Genomic DNA, 19,564 nt, shown 5'->3' on the forward strand with positions numbered 1-19,564 from the left:
ATCACGTAGCGTTGAAAAGAACAAGATGGCAATATACAAAACAATTGAAAAAATGGGAAATACAATTTTGGAAACAAAAATTCTTAGAAGTAGTACATAGAAAATTCGTTAGAGTGATCGATTTAATACGTAGTTTTATTACATTTATTAGTAAACTTTCATTTTAAAAATAATATCATATTGATTCCGAATCGCGATAATGATAATAATAAATAATATTTGGATAAAATTCGCCAGTAATTATCAATATAATATTACTTGAAAAAAATGAATTTATCAAGAAACTTTGGGAATTTTGTATATTACAGTTTAGATAGGTAAATGTAAGCTGATAATACTGATGTAAGGATTGTCGGCAACACGTATAAACGAATAAAATAAACTACATTTGGAAGATGAATTTCAATTTAAAATTGAATCAATCATTCAAGTCAGACAGTAGGCTTGCTAATTTAAATAACCCAACACTTGGCGAGTTGCTCTGAACTATTTGGCACGCTACAGAACATTAAGTCGAATTAAATCAAAATATAATTGCAAGCAAAGCCGGTGGGAACTTGGTATCGCGTCAGCGAATTGTGATTGTTCAGCGATTATTTACATCGTGTAGTTACATTCATGTTGACAATGCATAATGTTGTAATTGAGATTAACAAAAAAATTTAAATCAAACTCGAGTTTACTCTTATCTGACCCACAACGCCACATGTTTGATTCCTTTGAGTCAAATATTGGAATTTCAGCCACTCAAATTGCTTAAAAATATTTCGGTTTACGACATAATTGGCTAAATCGCAAACAAATTGGCACGTTACGAAACACAATATTCGCAGAACTGTTCGTAGCTATCTGAAGAATTTCAACCACCAATAATTAATTTCTGTGGCTTGATCTGTAAATTAGTTTTAATTTCATTCCTCTGATATTTCGAAACCTCGATTACTTGTCTGTCTTGTTCAACACCATCGTTCGCACACTATGTTTTAGAATCTGATAACATTGTGTTTCAAGAGCATTTTGAAAATTTGGGGGTTCTTGGTATCCGTTGTCTCCTTGATCCAGCTATATTTGTACAGTTGGTATACGGAAACGTCTCCAAGCCAAAGCACCAAAGAAGAAATCTTGCTCGCCACTTTCTTCCATTTTGACAATTTTTGCGTCGTAGGCTTTCTTATATCAGTAAATATTGTTGTTTTGAAATTATCCAGTCAAATTCCGCAGCAATGGCATAGGGCAGCGTCTCCGTGGCTTGTGTCTTAACACTGCTTTAGCTTTGCACTTGTGATCAAACTGAACCTTGCAGTAGGGATGAACATTTCCATATGAAGGAGTTCTGAAATATGCAAATATTATCGTATTGATTTTGAATGTTTCGAATTTTCTTAATTTTGTTTACCACAATTTACCACATGAACAATGCATCAAATTATTAAATTTTGAACGAAATGGCGGGATCACTGTACATTCATTGCATTGGCAGAATTTAATAATATATGAAAGGGTACATTATGCTCGTACTAAACAGAATAATACCGAACAAAACTTACTTTAAACAGCAGTAGGATTCCCACGTCGTAAGCACGTAGTTAATAAAATGGAATTGTAGAATTTGCTTTTCTTTGTCATATACAGGAATGGTCTCATATTCACATTCGACCTGTACCGCTTCCTCTTCAGATAGTTCAACTTCTCTATCGTTACCAAATCTTGCTGACATTCTTTCTCCCAATAAATCTACGACGCGCTTCAATAATCCTGCTTTCTTAACAGGGGTTGTCATGTTGACAACTTTAATAACCATGCATGAAGCCTGAAAATGTAATATAAGCATATGAATAAAAGACATTTTGAAATTACAGGAAACATTTCGAACAAATAATTAAATGTGTTTAAACTGAGTTTAAAGAAATCACCCCATATTTTTAAAAAACTTAAGCAATGCACGCAAAAATTAACCATTAATCATATATGCAAACAGGACAAACGTCAACAATTTTTAAATGTGCTTACAACGAAATGCTTCGTTTTAACGCAGGTGCAGAGGGAACAAGATCCTCGATTTTCATTGACGTCAGCGAACACATCATTTTCTTTATGATTACTTTGCCCTCGTAGATTACGACATCCAGACATTTTGTAGCATTTTTCAGAAGAGGAGGCGGCAAATCGAGACACGACCAGCAATAAGGATAATTGTAATATCTGAACGAAATGGTTAACACATTGTCAATCATATTTACCAGAAAAATAAGATTTGGAAACGTATAATTGACAGCTGTACCGGCAATGACAGACCACAAAGAATAGACTTATCGCTCTGATCAATGGGCTGGAACTGGAAACTAACTAATAGTATTTAGTGTGCTTATTCCTACTATACTCCTCGCCCCTCTGTCTACGCTTCGTTTTAAAATCATAAACATACACCTAAATTTGTATACTCAGGTTGAAACGAACATCATTTGGATTTAAGCCTAGAAGTTGAAATTTAACAGGTTTTGCAACAATGCGGGCTACACTGGAATCCATGGAGGTACCCTGATCTACACAAACACATTGAAACAATTATGTTACACTCACCATGTTGTTGATGTTGATGATCTTTTTCATATTAGGAGTGTAGAACTTCATTTAACTGCCCCAAAAGTATAGAAAAGGTAGAACTGAGGCTAGTAAAATTTTTCTGCTTTCACGATGCTCGTAGAAACAACATTTGAAAGTGACATAAATTAATTCGAAATGTGTTAAATACAATTTTCTCGGACCCTCGGGCTACCGTAACCTCAGCGTTAAAGGGCTCAATTTAAATAATTTTGTCTGGTGATCCTTTTAATTGCAATCCAGGTTTAATTAGTTACAACATATGTCTCAAAATATTACATTTGGTCACAGCTTATTTTTATACTTCCAAATATGGTAATGTCAAGTTTTCAAAAATCATTAGGATATTATAGGGCAGAGGGCTGTATTCTTTTCTCCAGAGGTGCAGCGGCGTTTACTAACATTGAATCTGAAACATCTTCTCTCTGTCAGTGTGATCATAGAACATTAAGTGGGATGTATGTTCATTGCCTGGGTGGACTAAAATTGGTGAACGCAAAAACATTTAATCAGTTATTCGGAAGGTAAGATGGTCGTAGTTGAAATCTATATCACTGAAATACATCAATCTTCAAATGTCGGCTTTCTACCGTTCAAAATGAATTCGGTTTATATATATATATTATTTCCAGGGAGCAGATATTTAACTTAATGTTCCAAATATTAAATTTACTTTAGTTCCGATTTTGAACAAATTTCTGTGATCATTGTAAACATATACTCAGCATTTTTTAGTTTGATACAATATGAAATAACTGGGGATAGGCTGTGAGACCAGACTAATTTAATAAGCTATACAGATCATATTAGAAAAAACTTTTGAGTAATTAAGTCAAATAATTTACACAAATTGAGCGGTATAAACGATCACGAATTAGGTTCGTATTCATGTGATTTGATTTAACTGAATGACATCTACTCGTCAACTTGTGTTCTTGCTCCGCCACGAGGAGAACAAAAATTATTTATATTAGAGGAAGGTAGCGTTTCTTCTAAAAATTGTAAATCTTTTTAATATCAATCAATACTACATTTGCTAACACGATGAATTCACTCCTACACTAAGCTACTGGTATTTCACTAGTTATATTTTACAAAGCTTTGACTATATCGCTTTACACGCTTATCGCTTTTCTATTTTCGTATATAGGACCAAATCAATTTTATATGTCAAAAAATCCTTTGTTTTGCGCTATATCCATATGTTTCACGTATCTTTCTTCGCGCGGTTCTAGTAATTATATATTATGAAATGCTCAGGGTTGAGCTGATAATTTTTCGCCTATTGAAAAATAAAGTGCAAATTGGCAACGGATGGCATAACTTTGAACAAATTGCGACTCTGAGAAAATAGGCAAATTGGCATTTGAAAACAACTTTGTAGAGAGCTTCAATTGTATGCTCTACGTTTTTTCAGCTATTCATAACATGCGAATGCAATTTGGGCCCCTTATAGACGGCATCATGACATCATTTTAGTAGTATTAACTCCAATATGGCACACGTCAGTTACGGTTGCATAGAATCTCTAATACCAGGAAGCAACATATTTCTAGCTTTGTATTGCCCGTCTCATCAGTGTTCCTTCTATGGAAATTTATACTAAGCAACTGTTTGTTTTAGTGAACATAAATGTTTTAGGGCTGAGTTAGCATACACTGTGTCCATGTTTATTGCCGAATATTGTTGGATGAACGCGCAATAAAAATTTCAAAATGCGACACCGGACCGCGTTGGCATAGGCGCGGCTAAAAATAGCCTGTTCCAGATGAATCTAGATTCTAGATCTATTCTAGACAATTCAAGTTATGGTACTTGGACGTAACAGACACTTGTGTGACATTACAATGATCAATGGCAACCAAAATACGGGTGAAAATCGCACCGACATTCTAGATATAGGCGTTAGAAAATATGACAACCTATTGTTGCGAACGAGCGAGAATAAGAATATACTACGCAAGTGGTCTGGTGGTACTGCGTCATTGTCATGGTGCAAATTACTATTAGTATGTGGCAATCTATATACCATGAAACTTCCCAATATTTCCTATTTTATAACTAGTAGATATTTGAGATTAAGCAGCACTATCGTCTCACAATATCATAACATGCCCCTATTTTACAGCACATAAAGTAAGCATCACTAAATGTCATGACCGCTGCTCGATTGACTATGTCAAGTTACCGCACGGGCCTCCTCCATATTTTACCTAAATGAATTCCCAAATAGAATCGTGTATTTCCCAGCTTGAAATAAAATTCACGTAACACCCTAAACCAGAGTGGTCCAAACCCAGGCCCGCGGGCCACATGTGGCCTGCAGTCTCATTATTTGTGGCCCGCGTCGCATTCGGAGAGTAATCGCATTTGCTAGGTAAAATCGCATTTGGTGTTATTTCGTCACAAAATTAAGCAGAAAATTTTTCTAACATATTGTTACATCACTAATGTCACTAAATTGACCAGTGGTATGGCTGGATAGCTAAGGCGACTGTCGAAGTTGAATGGTGGTCTAAATTGTTATCTGGCTTACAAGATTTTTAGTCGCGAATATATGCTAACAATTTTGGCACCATATCAAACTAAAAATCAAATGCAGATTCTATCAGCTTAGGTTGGCTAGGCCTGATAACCAAATATTATTGTTATGGTCTAACAATATAATTTATACCGGGTGTTTTTCGCAACCAGCCCAAATAGTATTACAAAAAATGCTGCCTATATGTCAGAAAATTCAGTAATCACTCTTTTGTACCTCACATTCGGTAATCAATCAATCTGCAGGTATTTTGTAAGTAACTTCGTAAACATGAGTTTGAAAAGAAAGCTGACGAATGCAAACAGATTTTTAACTGGATATGGGAGGTAAAATATGTCGGATATGTCGGCAAGTTGTGTGGATAAAAAAAGAATGTAATTTTAATTGGCATTTCAGAATCTCGTGATCAATGAGCATTTTATAAAGTTAACATTTTGCTTTGAAAATCTTATGGATGTTCGAAAGCACTTACATTCGCGGAAGCATTTTTTCCGGTATGAAAAGTTTGAAATCTTACACTAATGGAGATATAAAAACAATTTCGCAGGTTTAAGTGGGTATTTACATGTTTTAGCTTAATAAATGACAAATACTGATCGGAAGTGTTTGTATTGTACTGTTTATCTATTCATGGCACAATTGTGGCCCGCGAACAATACAAAAATAATTTTGTGGCCTCCGGAGCCGACAATCTTGGACCACCCTGCCCTAAACTATGCATAGATTCAAAGAAGTAACAGTACAGTCGAAAATCTAGTTTAAGCAAGCGTGAGATATAAAAATTATAAAATGAAAATTCTAACATCACTGTTTTTTTGATACTTCTTAATCCTATTCCTTAAAGTTGTCAGGTTTTCTAATATACTATGCCTTTTCTAATTTATAGAATAAAGAAAATTTATTTCAAGTTTGAACGTTTATTTCGTTTTATTAAAAAGTTGTTGCAGACATGAAAAAAAAAAATTCAAATAACATATACGTGATATACGTAAAATGACGTACCGGTAGTTGTAAATGAATTTTGGCAATGTGCGAATATTGTTTATTTTTTTTATTGATTAAAAAATAACAATATTGAATATTGTTATTTTTTACACGAATAAATCAGCGAATCATAATTGATAATTATATTAATTAATAAAAGATGGAAATATGTATTCTGTGTTATGACTTTTATATTATGCTTGTTGCTTTTCCATTTCTATTTTGACTACGAGTTCATTGTCCATTTTTCCTATAAAATATGAAAAAGCATTTATCATTCATCTGTTTAGATTAGCATTTGCGCAAGAAATCTGGAAACATGGTTGAGCAGGGCACTACATGAGCGAATGTAATACACATTAGTGCTTCTATATATTGTATTCATATATGGGCAAAAAAGACTTTTGAATTTTGCAGCAAAGTTTACTGGGAAAAATTTTACCGGAAGTAAGGTACTGTGGTACTAAAACAGCAATTAAATTAGCAAAAGTTACACAACTGTAAAATGGGAATCTATATCTGGAGTTATGTAAATTTATATCAGCGTGTTAAAGGGTAAAATACTCAGGCATCGTACTGAAAGAAAACATGAATTGGTTTTCATATATCAGCGTGTTAGAGAGTAAAATACTCAGGTATTGTACTGAAAGAAAACCTGAATTAGGTACCATAGTTATTTTCCAATTGTTTTTATTTATTTAAAACAAAACTCACCATTTTTCTTAAAATTCAAAACGAAATGTTTTCGGTAAAAATTTTCCGCTTCATCCACTGTTGTAAGCAACGAGAGTGAACGAGTTTCTGGGAGAAGCATGGTCGCACTACAGGCAATAAAAGCTAATGTTCCAAATATCGTCTGTAGAGAGACAAGAGTAACGATTTGGATAATCGCCATTTAAAACTGGCATATTTGAACTACTTCGAACAAAATGATGGCTAAAACACTCATATACGATTCGTAATATAATGATAATTTTACCTGCGTGAGCCAAGGAATTGAGTTCTGAATTTGAAGTGTAAAAGGCATAATCATGGATCCAACTCTTGCTGCCATTGAACCTAGGGCCATTCCTTTTCCTCTAAAAAGTTGTATACGCCGGCGTAACAATGATGGAAGAATTCCAAATTTTATAATAGCCTAATTAAGTTATTACAAACCTTGTAACAGTAGGATGTAAAGTTACCGTCAATTGGTATATTCCTTGGAATGCCCAAGAAGCAAAAAACTTTCCAGATATTGCGATCCAACGACCAGCTTCAATCATATCTATTTTGTATAGAGATTATATTATTTAAACCAATATAGCAGTAATTATTAACTTATATTTTGAATATTAGGAAGAGAATAATAAATATATATATATTTATGCCATAATTAATTCCATTTGTTGTTTGATGAAGCGAAAGATAATACTGGAGGTCTACAACAGTAAAAACCGTGTAGTCAGTAATTTAAATAGTTTCTTATTGCACACAAAACATGATACCATTTTTCGGTCCTACTCTAAGTAAATACTACCTTTTTATTATTATAAATAGAATTTGATAGAATGAGTTTTCGAAGTGATAACGAGCTGAAATGATGTGAAAATACTTAAAATATAATCAAAGAATTAAATTCCATCCAAATTAAAACAATCAATTATTAAAAACAGCTAACAAATTTACCCTGATTTCCGCAAGAAAATTCTGTAAGCAACATGGTGGAGATGCAACAAATTGCACCAAGAAAATATGCTAAGGCCGTAGTCGTTTTCGATCCAATTTTTCTTGCTACGATAAAATAAGTACTATACCCAAGAACTTCTATGAATGCATTTGCTGTCGCATTTATGTACGGATCACCTGAAAAAAATATGTGCAATCTGATGATATTTAGATATTTTCAAATGATGCTTGAGCTCAAAACCTTGGACCAACAACTGCTGATGATGTAAAGGTGGAAACGTCTCTTGAATGATAATTATTTTCATATGCCCTCTGAGGTCTATGAGGCTCACTGTTTTACTCGGAGTCTTTCTATTTTAAAATAACCTCGTGTAATATCTACCGATTAAGTAAAGCTTAAATGAATAAATGTACATTTGTTGTATGTTATGTTGTTTAAAAATCAGGTTTTGAAGCAAAGATCTGATTCGCAAAATACCCATGGAAAAACACTGATTCAGAGTTAATACACCCGCTCATTCACCTGCAAGTCGACCAACGTTTAACGTGAGCCCATAGAAAACCATGCTGACTACAAACCAGTCTAGCATAATAATTATTGTTATCATCCTCATGTTCGCCATTCGAAAAATATCAGTGTAGAAATATTTTTTCTTGCTTTCACATTCCTGTAATCAACCAAAAACATTTAGCGACAAAAAAGTAAAACAGGAAAATGAAACACAGAAACTGGAAAAAAAATAAATAAAAGAAATGAATGGCAAAAAAAAAACGAGAAAAAACGGGTATAAAATGATTTAGTTTAAATACTTCCGAGTCTTTGTTTGATTGTATTTTATGAAATACTTCTTCATTAAGTTCGACGTTTTTGCTTTTAGCAATTCTTTTGAGTACTTCTCTGGCGTCATCTTCTCTGCCATTACATATAAGCCACCTGAATAAAATATTTTCGAACAAAATTCATCATCATTTTGTATGAAAATGCAAGAAAAGTTCCGGTAATCAATATACTCAACATACCTTGGAGACTCGGGAATCAGAAAATATATGCCAAGGAATGGAGTCGCGAGCAAACTGTTCACCAGGCACAATGACCTCCACGAACGAAATGGGTATGCCAAAAGAGGAAGGATAGTGTGGGAAACTCCTGATATAACTGCACATACAGTCACAAAGAAAGTTCGGTATTCCTTAGGAGAAATTTCTGTCACTGTAAGAATAAAATAACATCATTTTATTGATGGTATTCGACATGCGTTTATGCATGCTAGCCATAAATGTACAGCCGCGGGTCAGTGGTTCGCCATCCCTGATATCTATAGTGTAAGCTGTGCTCAATCCATTCCCAAACATACGCATAGTGTTTCCATATAGCAGAACAACTAGATGACCACAAGCGGCCCATCCGACCTGTATTCGGGTTACAATATTGATGTTATTACACCATATACAATTTGGTTTGTGTTTCAATCCAATAGATCCGATCATTCAAATCGCTCACCATAAGTAAACACGCATAAATAAACTGCAAGTCCTGATCCTGCCATAATAACTCGAAACACGAGATAAACACCAAACAACGGAACGAACGATGCAATACATCCAGATACGATAAAGACAATGCAACAGATCAACCTCGCAGTGTTTCTCCCAAATCTGAAATTTGTATGAATATCAGCTTTTGTTTTATAAATATTTCGTTTCTGTGGAGTTACACAGTGTTCATCTGTTACACAGTGTATTCCTGACATTAACATGGTGTGTTGCCCAATCCAACATTATAGACTCTATTATTGATATAGGCCCAATCAAATCTCGAATAAATATTTAGTAACGAACATTACGCTTTAATTAATCTGTATTATTTCATTCAAATCGAGAAATAATTTTACAGTACTTCATCAATGAATAATGGATATCGAAAGAAACAGCATGGTGGGAAAGAATTTGAAATTTCAGTAGTGAGATTCTGTGACCGTTCAATTCTGTCATAGTTTTTGTTAGTAAAATTTTAATCATATATATACTTGTCCATTAAAATTCCACACGCAGCTGATCCCATAAAAAATCCAAGAAATATGCAAGAGTTGGCTATCGAATCAAACGTTTCTCTCCCGCATATAAAATCCCACTAAAAATAAAAATATTTTTACATATTTAACTATCAAACAAATTTTGCCTTATTCGCATGAGCGAAAACTCAAACGAGCAGCATATTGTTTGGGTGCTACGATAAATGAGATAACCGACAGTTACCAAACCCTACCAAAGTTATTGTGCATATTGTACATACATAATTCCCGCAAAAAATCTATTACCTAAATATGATGTGAAATTCAATAAATTGGCTAAATTCTTTCTGTCATTCGAAGAAAATGCCGTTAATCTTGGTTTCAAATGAACATAAATACATGATAAAAAATTACTTGTTCAGTAAAGTTTTGATTATGAATGTAACTTACTTCTGATATAGTTGTTTGGTCGTAATATGTCTTATCGTAATGATATCCATAATCACACGGGATAATTCGAACTTCTGTTTGATTAGTTATGCAAGAAAGATTGTTTTCTTCTTCACACTGAGTCAAATTATAATCATACCGTTGGCAGGAATCTTCCGGCTTTATGAAATGGATTAAATTTGATGAATAATTATTAGAATAATATTTATTTGTAGTATGATATTCAAACAACTTTGCGGAAGCTATAGGGTCTATACCTTTTTTGACATAGTACTTCTAATACAAAAAGGTTTTCCTAAAGTTTCTCACTAGTACTTCATTAATACAGTTATTTATATCCCTTTTTGTTGTTGTAATTTGACCACATTGACCTCGATTGCCCAAATTTCGCCAAAATCGATGTTTGTTTGCGCCATTTCAATGGTCAATTCAATTCCTGCGGCTCATGTTAGTTAAATAGTTGAGTTTTAGTTGTCAAAGTGACTTGAAATTTACTCGGGTATTACCTGATAGACAGATTTTATGTATCTCATGCCTCACATTTGCAAATTAATTAAGGAAAATAATCCTCCTTCATTGTAACAAAGATTTAAATGCAAATGTAATTAATAATCATTAATGTTTTACCGGTATAAAAAGGTTGACGAGTTCGCTATGAGTTAACATTGACGCGTTTATGTGCAATGTAGGTAGAGCACATCTGTAAAACAAAGATACAAAGCAAAATGTTACGATGCTTTTTATTCAATGAAATTGTTAAATATGATCATTCACCTAACTATTCTAAAATTAATCTCGACAACGTAATCTTGATAGTGAGAAAATGTGCTCTTGTAAATAAACTGAATTAGTCATGTATTATACACTTTGTTGAGCTCAAAAAATCGCCTAAAATCATTGATTTTATGTTTTGAGACATCATGCCTTATGATGAAAAATGTAAAGTCAGTGACGTGAGTATAGCAAGAAAAATTGTTTCAGTATAATACGTCATTATGAATTTGTATTCAAATGCAATAACTATCGGAAGAAAATCACTCCTGCCACTCACCTCAATGATAAAGCGACTGCATCAATGCTAACAGGCAGATACGCAGTTTTGTTTAAAATACTATTAGTCTTACATACCTGTGTGTAGGAGTAGCGCTCAAAAATACTGCCAGTTGCGAAGACATTGTTGCTGCCAGAAGAGAAAATGCAGAAGCAAGAATTACAGCAATCTGGTATTTGCTTACACCACCTATGCTTTCAAATACGTCGTCAACATCCATAATATACAATATTACAAATGCAAACAATCAAAGTATAGCTTATATCTAGGACATGTGAAGAGAATTGTTAGAATAACTTCTTTACTATGGGGGGGAATGTTTATATAATTTCATTGGGGAAAAACTAGATTCTCGAATGTCGCCTAAGCGCTAAATAACACTGGGAGCCTAAAAAGCTTGGCAAATTTGAAAATAAAAAATCACACAAATGTAAATACTCATTATCGAAATAGTAGCTTGTGATTACTAAAAACAATTTATTAGTATTATAGGAGAGTCATCAATTAATAATCGTGTCATGCTGAAGATGTATCATTTCTATCCATAGCAGAGTAACAATCTGTTTTCCAGATAAGATTCCAGTAATGACTTTGAACATCGACTTGTAGAACTGCTTCAGGTGCGAGTTTGATATGATTTACATAAGTCATTTTATAAAAGATTCAGTTTATAGTAAAATTATAGGTGAAGTTGAGAGTCCCATTTTCAGTTGTGTGAAAGGAATAGTTGAAAAATTGACGTTTCAAAATAACGCAATGGTGATTTTAGGAAAAAAATGGAAATATTAGTTGTGTTTATGAACTATGCGATACAAATATAAGGGATTTGTAATTTGTTATACTTTGATCATTTGCCGATAGAAAGCTTGTAAACGTCCATGCGAGCGAGCATCCAATCCAATTATAAAAAAAATAAGGCTGAACTTATTGTCAATGCACAGCGAACGCCAAAACCTGTTATTATTATCTCGACCTTGACTCTACATGGCTCAATGTAATCTTAATCTAACAAGATTTATTCAAATCATTTATCTATTCACGAAGTGTCCATATGTCTCGTTTTTCTAAATCGTTGTTTTTATTAGGGCGACTTTTAGCCCGAAAAAAAAAATCGCTTTTTTATATAACTAGTGGACTAATCCATTTCAAATTTCCAGCATTTGAAGATGAAAGTAGTCACCAGAAAGCTATTGATTTTTTTCAAATTTTTTTTTAGGTCCTAAAAGATCCGATATTTCACCCGAAATGTCGCTGTTTTATTTTAATTATTGAGAACACTCTGTTTTTATTCTGTCAATCGTGACCGCCGACGTTACGAATGCATAGTTATTATTTTATTCAAAATAAACAGCCTGTTTTATTACAAGGGCTTGTTTTAATCGATTTTGATTCGTATCGCCGTGAAACTACTGGGAAAATGTATGGTCAAAATTACTGGACTTCTTGCTAATTGCGCCCCGAAAATCAACAGAATTGTGTTAAACGTACCGTAACTAATATATGATTGAATATTTGTCATATTGTATTTATTATGAATGTTTTATTCTTTCTTTTTTTCAAATGCTATAAACATATGCACCAATAAATTCATTTTACTTCTTATGTCGTTTACTTTCAGTTATACGTAGTGTTCTATTACGATCACAAAATTCTGTTTTATTCAAAGGCAGCATTTTATTTCGTGTAAGTGCGCCGTGAGTTTTTCCCTGATAATTGGCGCCGCACGAACAAAAAGTTTGGGAACCGCTGGCTTACGTCTTCTTTTCGCCTTCCACGTTTGTGGACATTGTGCCACAACTTGAAAGGCCGATACATCGATAACGGATAATAGATGGATAATGGATCAGGCAAGTTTGTATTTGTACATATGTTGTTCTTATTTTAACATATTTAATACAAAAAGAAGAAAGAAAAGACATTTTAAAGATTAAAAACCTGTTTAAAACAATTGTTTTAAAACAATCTTTTTGAACAAATCCCTAGCAGTACCGATCAATGAGCTAATTGACAAATGTCTTTTTACAGCATTGTCAGAAAACAAATCTTCTTGAAGAAATTCCTAACTGTCTTTAGATTTCGTTATGCGAGCTCGATTCTCAGCCACAAATCAGTATAAGTCGCATGACCTACCGCCACCGGTACGAAGGTTATTTCTTGTACCTATATGTAATGTTTGGGCTTGCACGTAATTTACGGATTTACGGAATTACGGAATTATTTGGAGTTACGGAAGGGAAGTTACGAATTACGTAAAGTCGTAATTATTGCATTGAAACGAGCTTTCTTCAAAGCAGTCAATTTCGTCGATTGCGAAAAATGAAAGCTCAACAAGTAGAAAAAGTTAGAGTTCCGGTATTCGCAGCCGTTTTTCTCTCTCGTTACGTAGGTGAAGGAAGGTATGCGTTGCCATTTACTAACCTATTATCAACTTATCTGGCATGGCCAATGTAAATTATTAACGTAGTTAAGGGGGAAGAACTGAGTAGGGCCGTTTGACGCCAACACACCTGGTTTTAACTTCTCTCGCAACTTAACCGTAGATAAGGGATAGAATTGCGTTGAGACCGATTGACGCCAACACACCTGGTTTCAACTTCTCTCGCATCTTATCTAGCATGGCCATGGCCAATGTACATAATAACCGTAGATAGGGGGAAGAATTGTGTTAAGACCGATGGACGCTAACACACCCGGTTTCAACTTCTTCGGGTGAAATGACTAATGAACGCAGGAGATCAATCTATCAAATAAGGTCTATCAAACATTTGTATCCATTTTACTTTTATTTATTATTTACTTGTTCCAGTTTTCCGTTACTTATGGTATATATGTTCCGTTTCTATCTTAATCTATTTTATAGTCACGCGTTTAAATAGTGGGAATTCCCCACCAAGTGTGGATTAGCAATGCTTAACCATTCTTTATTGTTAATATCAACACTTGATATATGAACATGGAATATCATACTGTTTTTGGCTGTTTTATTTCAGACTTGGGGTATAAACAGAAAAATATCCATAACCTTTCAACACGACGATCTTGTGAAATTTAACGAAGAGCTTTCGCGACGAACTGGAACCAAATATAGCGAAAAGAGCGATTGATCACTCGCGCCAATACAACGCCGTGATAATTAATGTCGCGCTTACCAAATAGCAATATGACGACAAAAGAGAGATTACGTAATGAACCAACGCAACTTCGTCTTTTCGGCATCGGTAAAGCGATTGAGATGGCAGAGAAACAACAAAACGAAGGATTCCTCGCGGACCGCTAAAAATTTAACTGCTATCATATATAATCAAATATGAGCCAGTGTGTTTATTCTGTGCGAGATCCATTTTCTATTACAAAATCTTGATGTTCTGTTAACGGTTTTATCGTTAGATATCAGTCCGGACTTGGCCTTGCTCATGATGTTTTTCACAATTCCTCGCAATATTTCGGCCATATATGATTAACTGTCTTACCAAATGCGGCAACTTATTTTGATTTATCGTCGACGTGAATACCACCGGCACTCGACCAAACTTGTGTCAATCTTGGCCGATAGGAACGCCGGCTTGAGTTAGCAAATAAATGACGTGAGTGTAAAATAAATGTCACAAAATGCATTGTTTTGCGATATAACTTTGTATTTTCGGAGAAGGCATATCATATAAGTTCGGTATTTAAATTATACGCAAATAAATAATATTTGATCTAAATTTATCGCAATAACGTTATAAACATTCAGTCCGCGAAATGATTAAATGTAAAATGAAGCATGGTAATCGGAATATCGTCAATAAGTCGACATCAATAATTATTATTATAAAATGCTAACAAGGCAGTAATGTCGGATAATGCAGAAAACGCTGCAAAAACAAGTCTTCGTCGCGAGGAAATCGCAAGTATAATCAAACGAGAGAATACTCTCGTCGTTGGTTAATAAATTAGAAACCCGTAATTTTTATTCAGCACGAAAGTCGATTTTAAAAAACTATCGTTTCCATAAATATCCGTATACCAGTGTCGGTAATGATAAAATTGATCGCATAAAAATGGGACGGTTAATTTGCGAAAGTGATAAAGGAAAACCAAAGCTAACACAAAAGATAAAAATCAGAATAAAATTAATTTGAATTCACTCCTTGATCTTGTCTTTAACATCTGCCGCCGGCGTGTAGTACTGCCAAGAATATGAAAACCCAACTTCAATGTCCCATTCGGAAAAGAAGTGGATTCAATTGGTTGTTATGATAGGTTTAAATGCGTGAAAAAATATCGCAATTACTGGGTTATTACGTAATTGATTTTGCCGTAATTACGGAATTGATTTTTGTCAATTACGTGCAAGCCTAGCTAATGTCCTATATTTTAACATTGCTTTCTAGTTAATACATGAACACTTGCAAAATTACTATAATAATGCACCTAAACCTGTCATTGTACTATTTTACCATAGTCTAATATTAGTACCATTTCTTCTTATTATTAATGAATAACTCTGATAAGTGTTATATCTATTTTAAATGCACTAATTTTAAAAGGTGACACTTGCAGTGCATACAGAAACATGAAACTTTGACGCTCAACCTCCAACTTTTTTATGACAATGTAATAAAATATAAATAGTATAAAACTAGCGGACTACCGGCATCACTCCATGAAAAATCGCACATTCAGCAATTGCTTCTTCTTCGACAGCCTGGTACACAGATGAAGTGCACCATTACACTGACTGAAAGTTTGAAAGCATTTGGGGGGGGGGGAGGGGGGGGGGTGATTGCATGATGCAGGCTTTTTCTCTTTTTTATAGGTATGTTTTATAGCAGACTGCAGTTTATATTGTTATGTAGTGAGACAGTTCAGAGAGATTTATTCCGGTGTGATCCAGATATTTTTATAGAGATTTATGAACAAAACATTACTGCGCTGTTACGATATTTTATGATCACCGGGAGTTGCTTGTAAAAGTCTCGCAATTGTTAACGTATTATGATGTATAAAGATCAATCTTTTGTCAACAAAACACCGCTTCGGTCAAATTTCTTTTTATTATTATATATACGCATTTTATAGGCAATTTACCCTCGACCATGTTTCATACAATGTAGATTCTGTACAATGGGATGCTTGTTAATGAGGATGTTCAAAATGTACAAGTCTAGGGCCTGATTTAACTTATCATCGGGTAAACTTTTTAAATCTTACTAGGTTATTTATTATGCCCATTACTTGCTAGACAAAAAAAAAATTCGAAGCAATTGGCGAAGACATATTCAATGCGAAAACAAAGGTTTTTAGTTTTGAAAATTCATTGACTCATTATCATATTTTTCTTTGCAAATGACCAGGATAAGTATATATAAGATTTTGAAGGTTTATTGATATCAAAGTAATTCTGGAGTATTCTCACTTTTTACAATTCCGACAAATCGCGTTCAGAATGGAAGTCATAAGTTCCTTAGTTCCATGGAAAATAATTTACTATACCATTCAGTCGGTGTTCCCCGGAAATTGATGTTCCGCAATTTTTTATTGTTATTCCATCGTTTTTGGCCTGAGTACGGAAATATTTTAATTGTAATTTGGTTCTTTACAGCCATTGGTCTCATTAATATTTATTTTTCTATGCCAAAACTGATCAAGATAATTATATGTTCAAAAATCGGAAATTGTGCAATGACTATAAATACAAAGACTATACCCTTTTCTAGTACATTGAAACCAGTATTTTATGGCATATGCGAAATTTACAAGGTAGCACCATAAGATCACACTGCGGAGCTCTGTTGACGGTCATACTCGATTGACGAATTGTAACCTTTGTACTTAAAAAGCGATCAGGTGCTTTCCGTGTATTAGAATCCTATACGCACGACAATTATTTACATGTCATGCAAGAATTGACAAATTAAAAATATGAACGCCAAAGAAATGAAGACGTTATTTGTTATAAAAATTTCTGATTATAAATAATTTTCAATAAATAAAAGTTGTCATGAAAACCGAATGCTCATGTAAATGATCAAAACAAAAACTCCATTTTACGCTAACAAATGTCTTATAAATATACAATCAGCAACTGCACCATGCAGTTTATAGAGTAGATTTTTTTTTTTCGATTTGCCTATTTTAAACAAACTCTTGTTGATCTATGACTATGACCCGTCCGGACGTCGGCTTCTTTATTTCCTTCCATATAATGGTTATCATTCCATGACATTGGGTCCGGCTCACTTCAAAAGTTATTCACGCCGGATTATATCCAATCCGTCCATGTGACAGTATAAATTCATTCCAAAACAACGTATAAGATTTTCTATATAGGCATGACTTCTGAACTAGGGCTGTTGTTATTTGCCATTATAAAAAAGCGCTTTTTTATTGCTAATGCACTTTGCTGTTGTGTAATTTGTGCCGATCATATAAGAAAAATATTTGTATTCTATAAAATATGTTACTATCACATTAATAATTAAGTGTTTGACAAATTCAACACTATATTTAATAACGCAGCTACTGTTTTGATATAATATATCTTTATAACGTGATTTGTATAAATTCCCGTTTGGTATAAGATATTATAGTTGAGCGGGGTGCAAATCAAACTTTCCCTGTCAATAAATTAATTGAAAAAGATGCAATATATTATCCACAGTCACAGTAAGGTGCTATTCATTATCTTTGTAATACGAATACCACATGGCAACTGTACGGAAATAAAACGTAAGGAATTTTACTGTACATCAGGGGTGGGCAAAATACGGCTTGTGATCCACATAAGGCCCGAGGCGAATTTTTGTGCGACCCGCGAAAGTCAATACCTTAAAAAAAAATAAAATTCGATGGATACAAATTCCTACAATTCTGTACATTCAGATTTATGACCGGCCTTTCATCATTGGTAGTTTCCAATCCAACAGAAATAAAATGAAAGAGTTTCATTACCAAACATTATTGATCATTTTAAACGTGGAAATAAAAGAAATGTTTCGCGAGAGGATATTGTTCAACCTCTATAGCAGGGGTCGGGAACCCATGGCTCGCGAGCCATATATGGCTCTTTTAGTGACGGCATATGGCTCCCAGAAAAATCTATTATTCTAAGATTAAGCTTACTATTGTTAGTAGACTTCGAACTATTTTATGGCCAAATTTGGCAAAAAATTCCCAATACGTTTGACAACGCGGGCCCAGCGCATGTCTAGGTTATGTAAGAGAATTACCAGACAGGCATTGTGACAAAACATGGGGATTCTGGAAGATATATTGTGACATCACAAAGCGATAGAGTTTTAAAATACTACGGAGATGCCTAAACGAAAAAGGGTGATGAGTATCGTAGATTTCAACTTGGGCTGCATGTGAGCAGCCGTTCCAGGCCCGCAGCGACAACATGCAGCATCAGAAGTCACATTAAATGTATATTGACATGGAATGTGTTGACTTTTGAGTAAACATTTCAGGCCTGATTAAGTGAAGAAATGTTATATGGCTCGCACGGAAATGCAATTGAAAATATGTATATTTTAGGGCTCTCTTGACCAAAAAGGTTCCCGACCCCTGCTCTATAGGTACATCTCTGCAGAAAAATCCACATTTACGAAGAAATTTTCTAGGGGAATATTTTCTATATTTGTGTTAATTAACGTATATTTCTGCAAAAACTTGTATTTTCGCACGGAGGTCGAATAAATTAAATATACATGCTCCCAGTCGTTAGTTTGCAAGCTTTGATGGAAATCTCAACAAGCAATAATTGCCCGCCCCTGCTGTAGATCCAACAATCGTTTTCAAAATCACATTGTCAAGAAATTTTTTATATTTTTGGTTATTATTATTATTATTGTGATGTCTTGGGTATTACCAAATCACCAGTAGACAGAAATATTAAGGTTTATTATACGGCAAAGTAAGACGTCAGTACAGCACAGCTTAACGCTAGACACTTCAAACACAAGAATGAATACCAAGCACGCAGACGGGTAAAAGCAAAGGAGCAATTACGAAAAAACATGACATCATAATCACAAATCTAGTCCGTGTTAAAAACAACAAGCTATGACGTAAATACACAACAATCATTATCATTATTTCCAATATTTGGCCTACACTTTATCTGGTGGTGGGTCACCGACTTCACTCCTCATTATTTCATTCATTAAATTCTGTTCGAGTAGAGGGTGTATCGTGTGAACTACCTGAATGTTCTTTTTCCCCAACCAACTACATTGAAAAATAATCTTCGAATTTGGACATGTCGCGATC

At 34.1% G+C, this 19,564-nt stretch overlaps 2 protein-coding genes across 2 annotated transcripts; both read right to left on the reverse strand.

Annotated features, from left to right (window-relative positions):
- Positions 1 to 212: 212 nt before the first annotated feature.
- Positions 213 to 2,732, reverse strand: LOC120344565 (uncharacterized). Its single transcript, XM_039413851.2, has 4 exons — positions 2,581 to 2,732; positions 2,011 to 2,202; positions 1,548 to 1,810; positions 213 to 1,333 (listed from the first exon to the last, which is right to left on the reverse strand). Exons 1-4 carry the CDS (start codon positions 2,629 to 2,631, stop codon positions 1,201 to 1,203), a joined length of 639 nt encoding a protein of 212 aa, XP_039269785.2. The 5' UTR covers positions 2,632 to 2,732; the 3' UTR covers positions 213 to 1,200.
- Positions 2,733 to 6,050: 3,318 nt separating this feature from the next.
- On the reverse strand, positions 6,051 to 11,569 carry LOC120345156 (solute carrier family 22 member 7-like). Its single transcript, XM_039414578.2, has 13 exons — positions 11,386 to 11,569; positions 10,885 to 10,957; positions 10,258 to 10,416; positions 9,823 to 9,926; positions 9,297 to 9,451; positions 8,816 to 9,005; positions 8,606 to 8,729; positions 8,319 to 8,463; positions 7,796 to 7,972; positions 7,286 to 7,394; positions 7,107 to 7,206; positions 6,842 to 6,983; positions 6,051 to 6,377 (listed from the first exon to the last, which is right to left on the reverse strand). The coding sequence occupies exons 1-13, from the start codon at positions 11,526 to 11,528 to the stop codon at positions 6,322 to 6,324; spliced, it is 1,677 nt and encodes a 558-aa protein (XP_039270512.2). The 5' UTR covers positions 11,529 to 11,569; the 3' UTR covers positions 6,051 to 6,321.
- Positions 11,570 to 19,564: the final 7,995 nt, after the last annotated feature.

The sequence above is a fragment of the Styela clava genome, chromosome 1 (assembly GCF_964204865.1).
Source record: "Styela clava chromosome 1, kaStyClav1.hap1.2, whole genome shotgun sequence".
NCBI classification, from domain to species: domain Eukaryota; kingdom Metazoa; phylum Chordata; class Ascidiacea; order Stolidobranchia; family Styelidae; genus Styela; species Styela clava.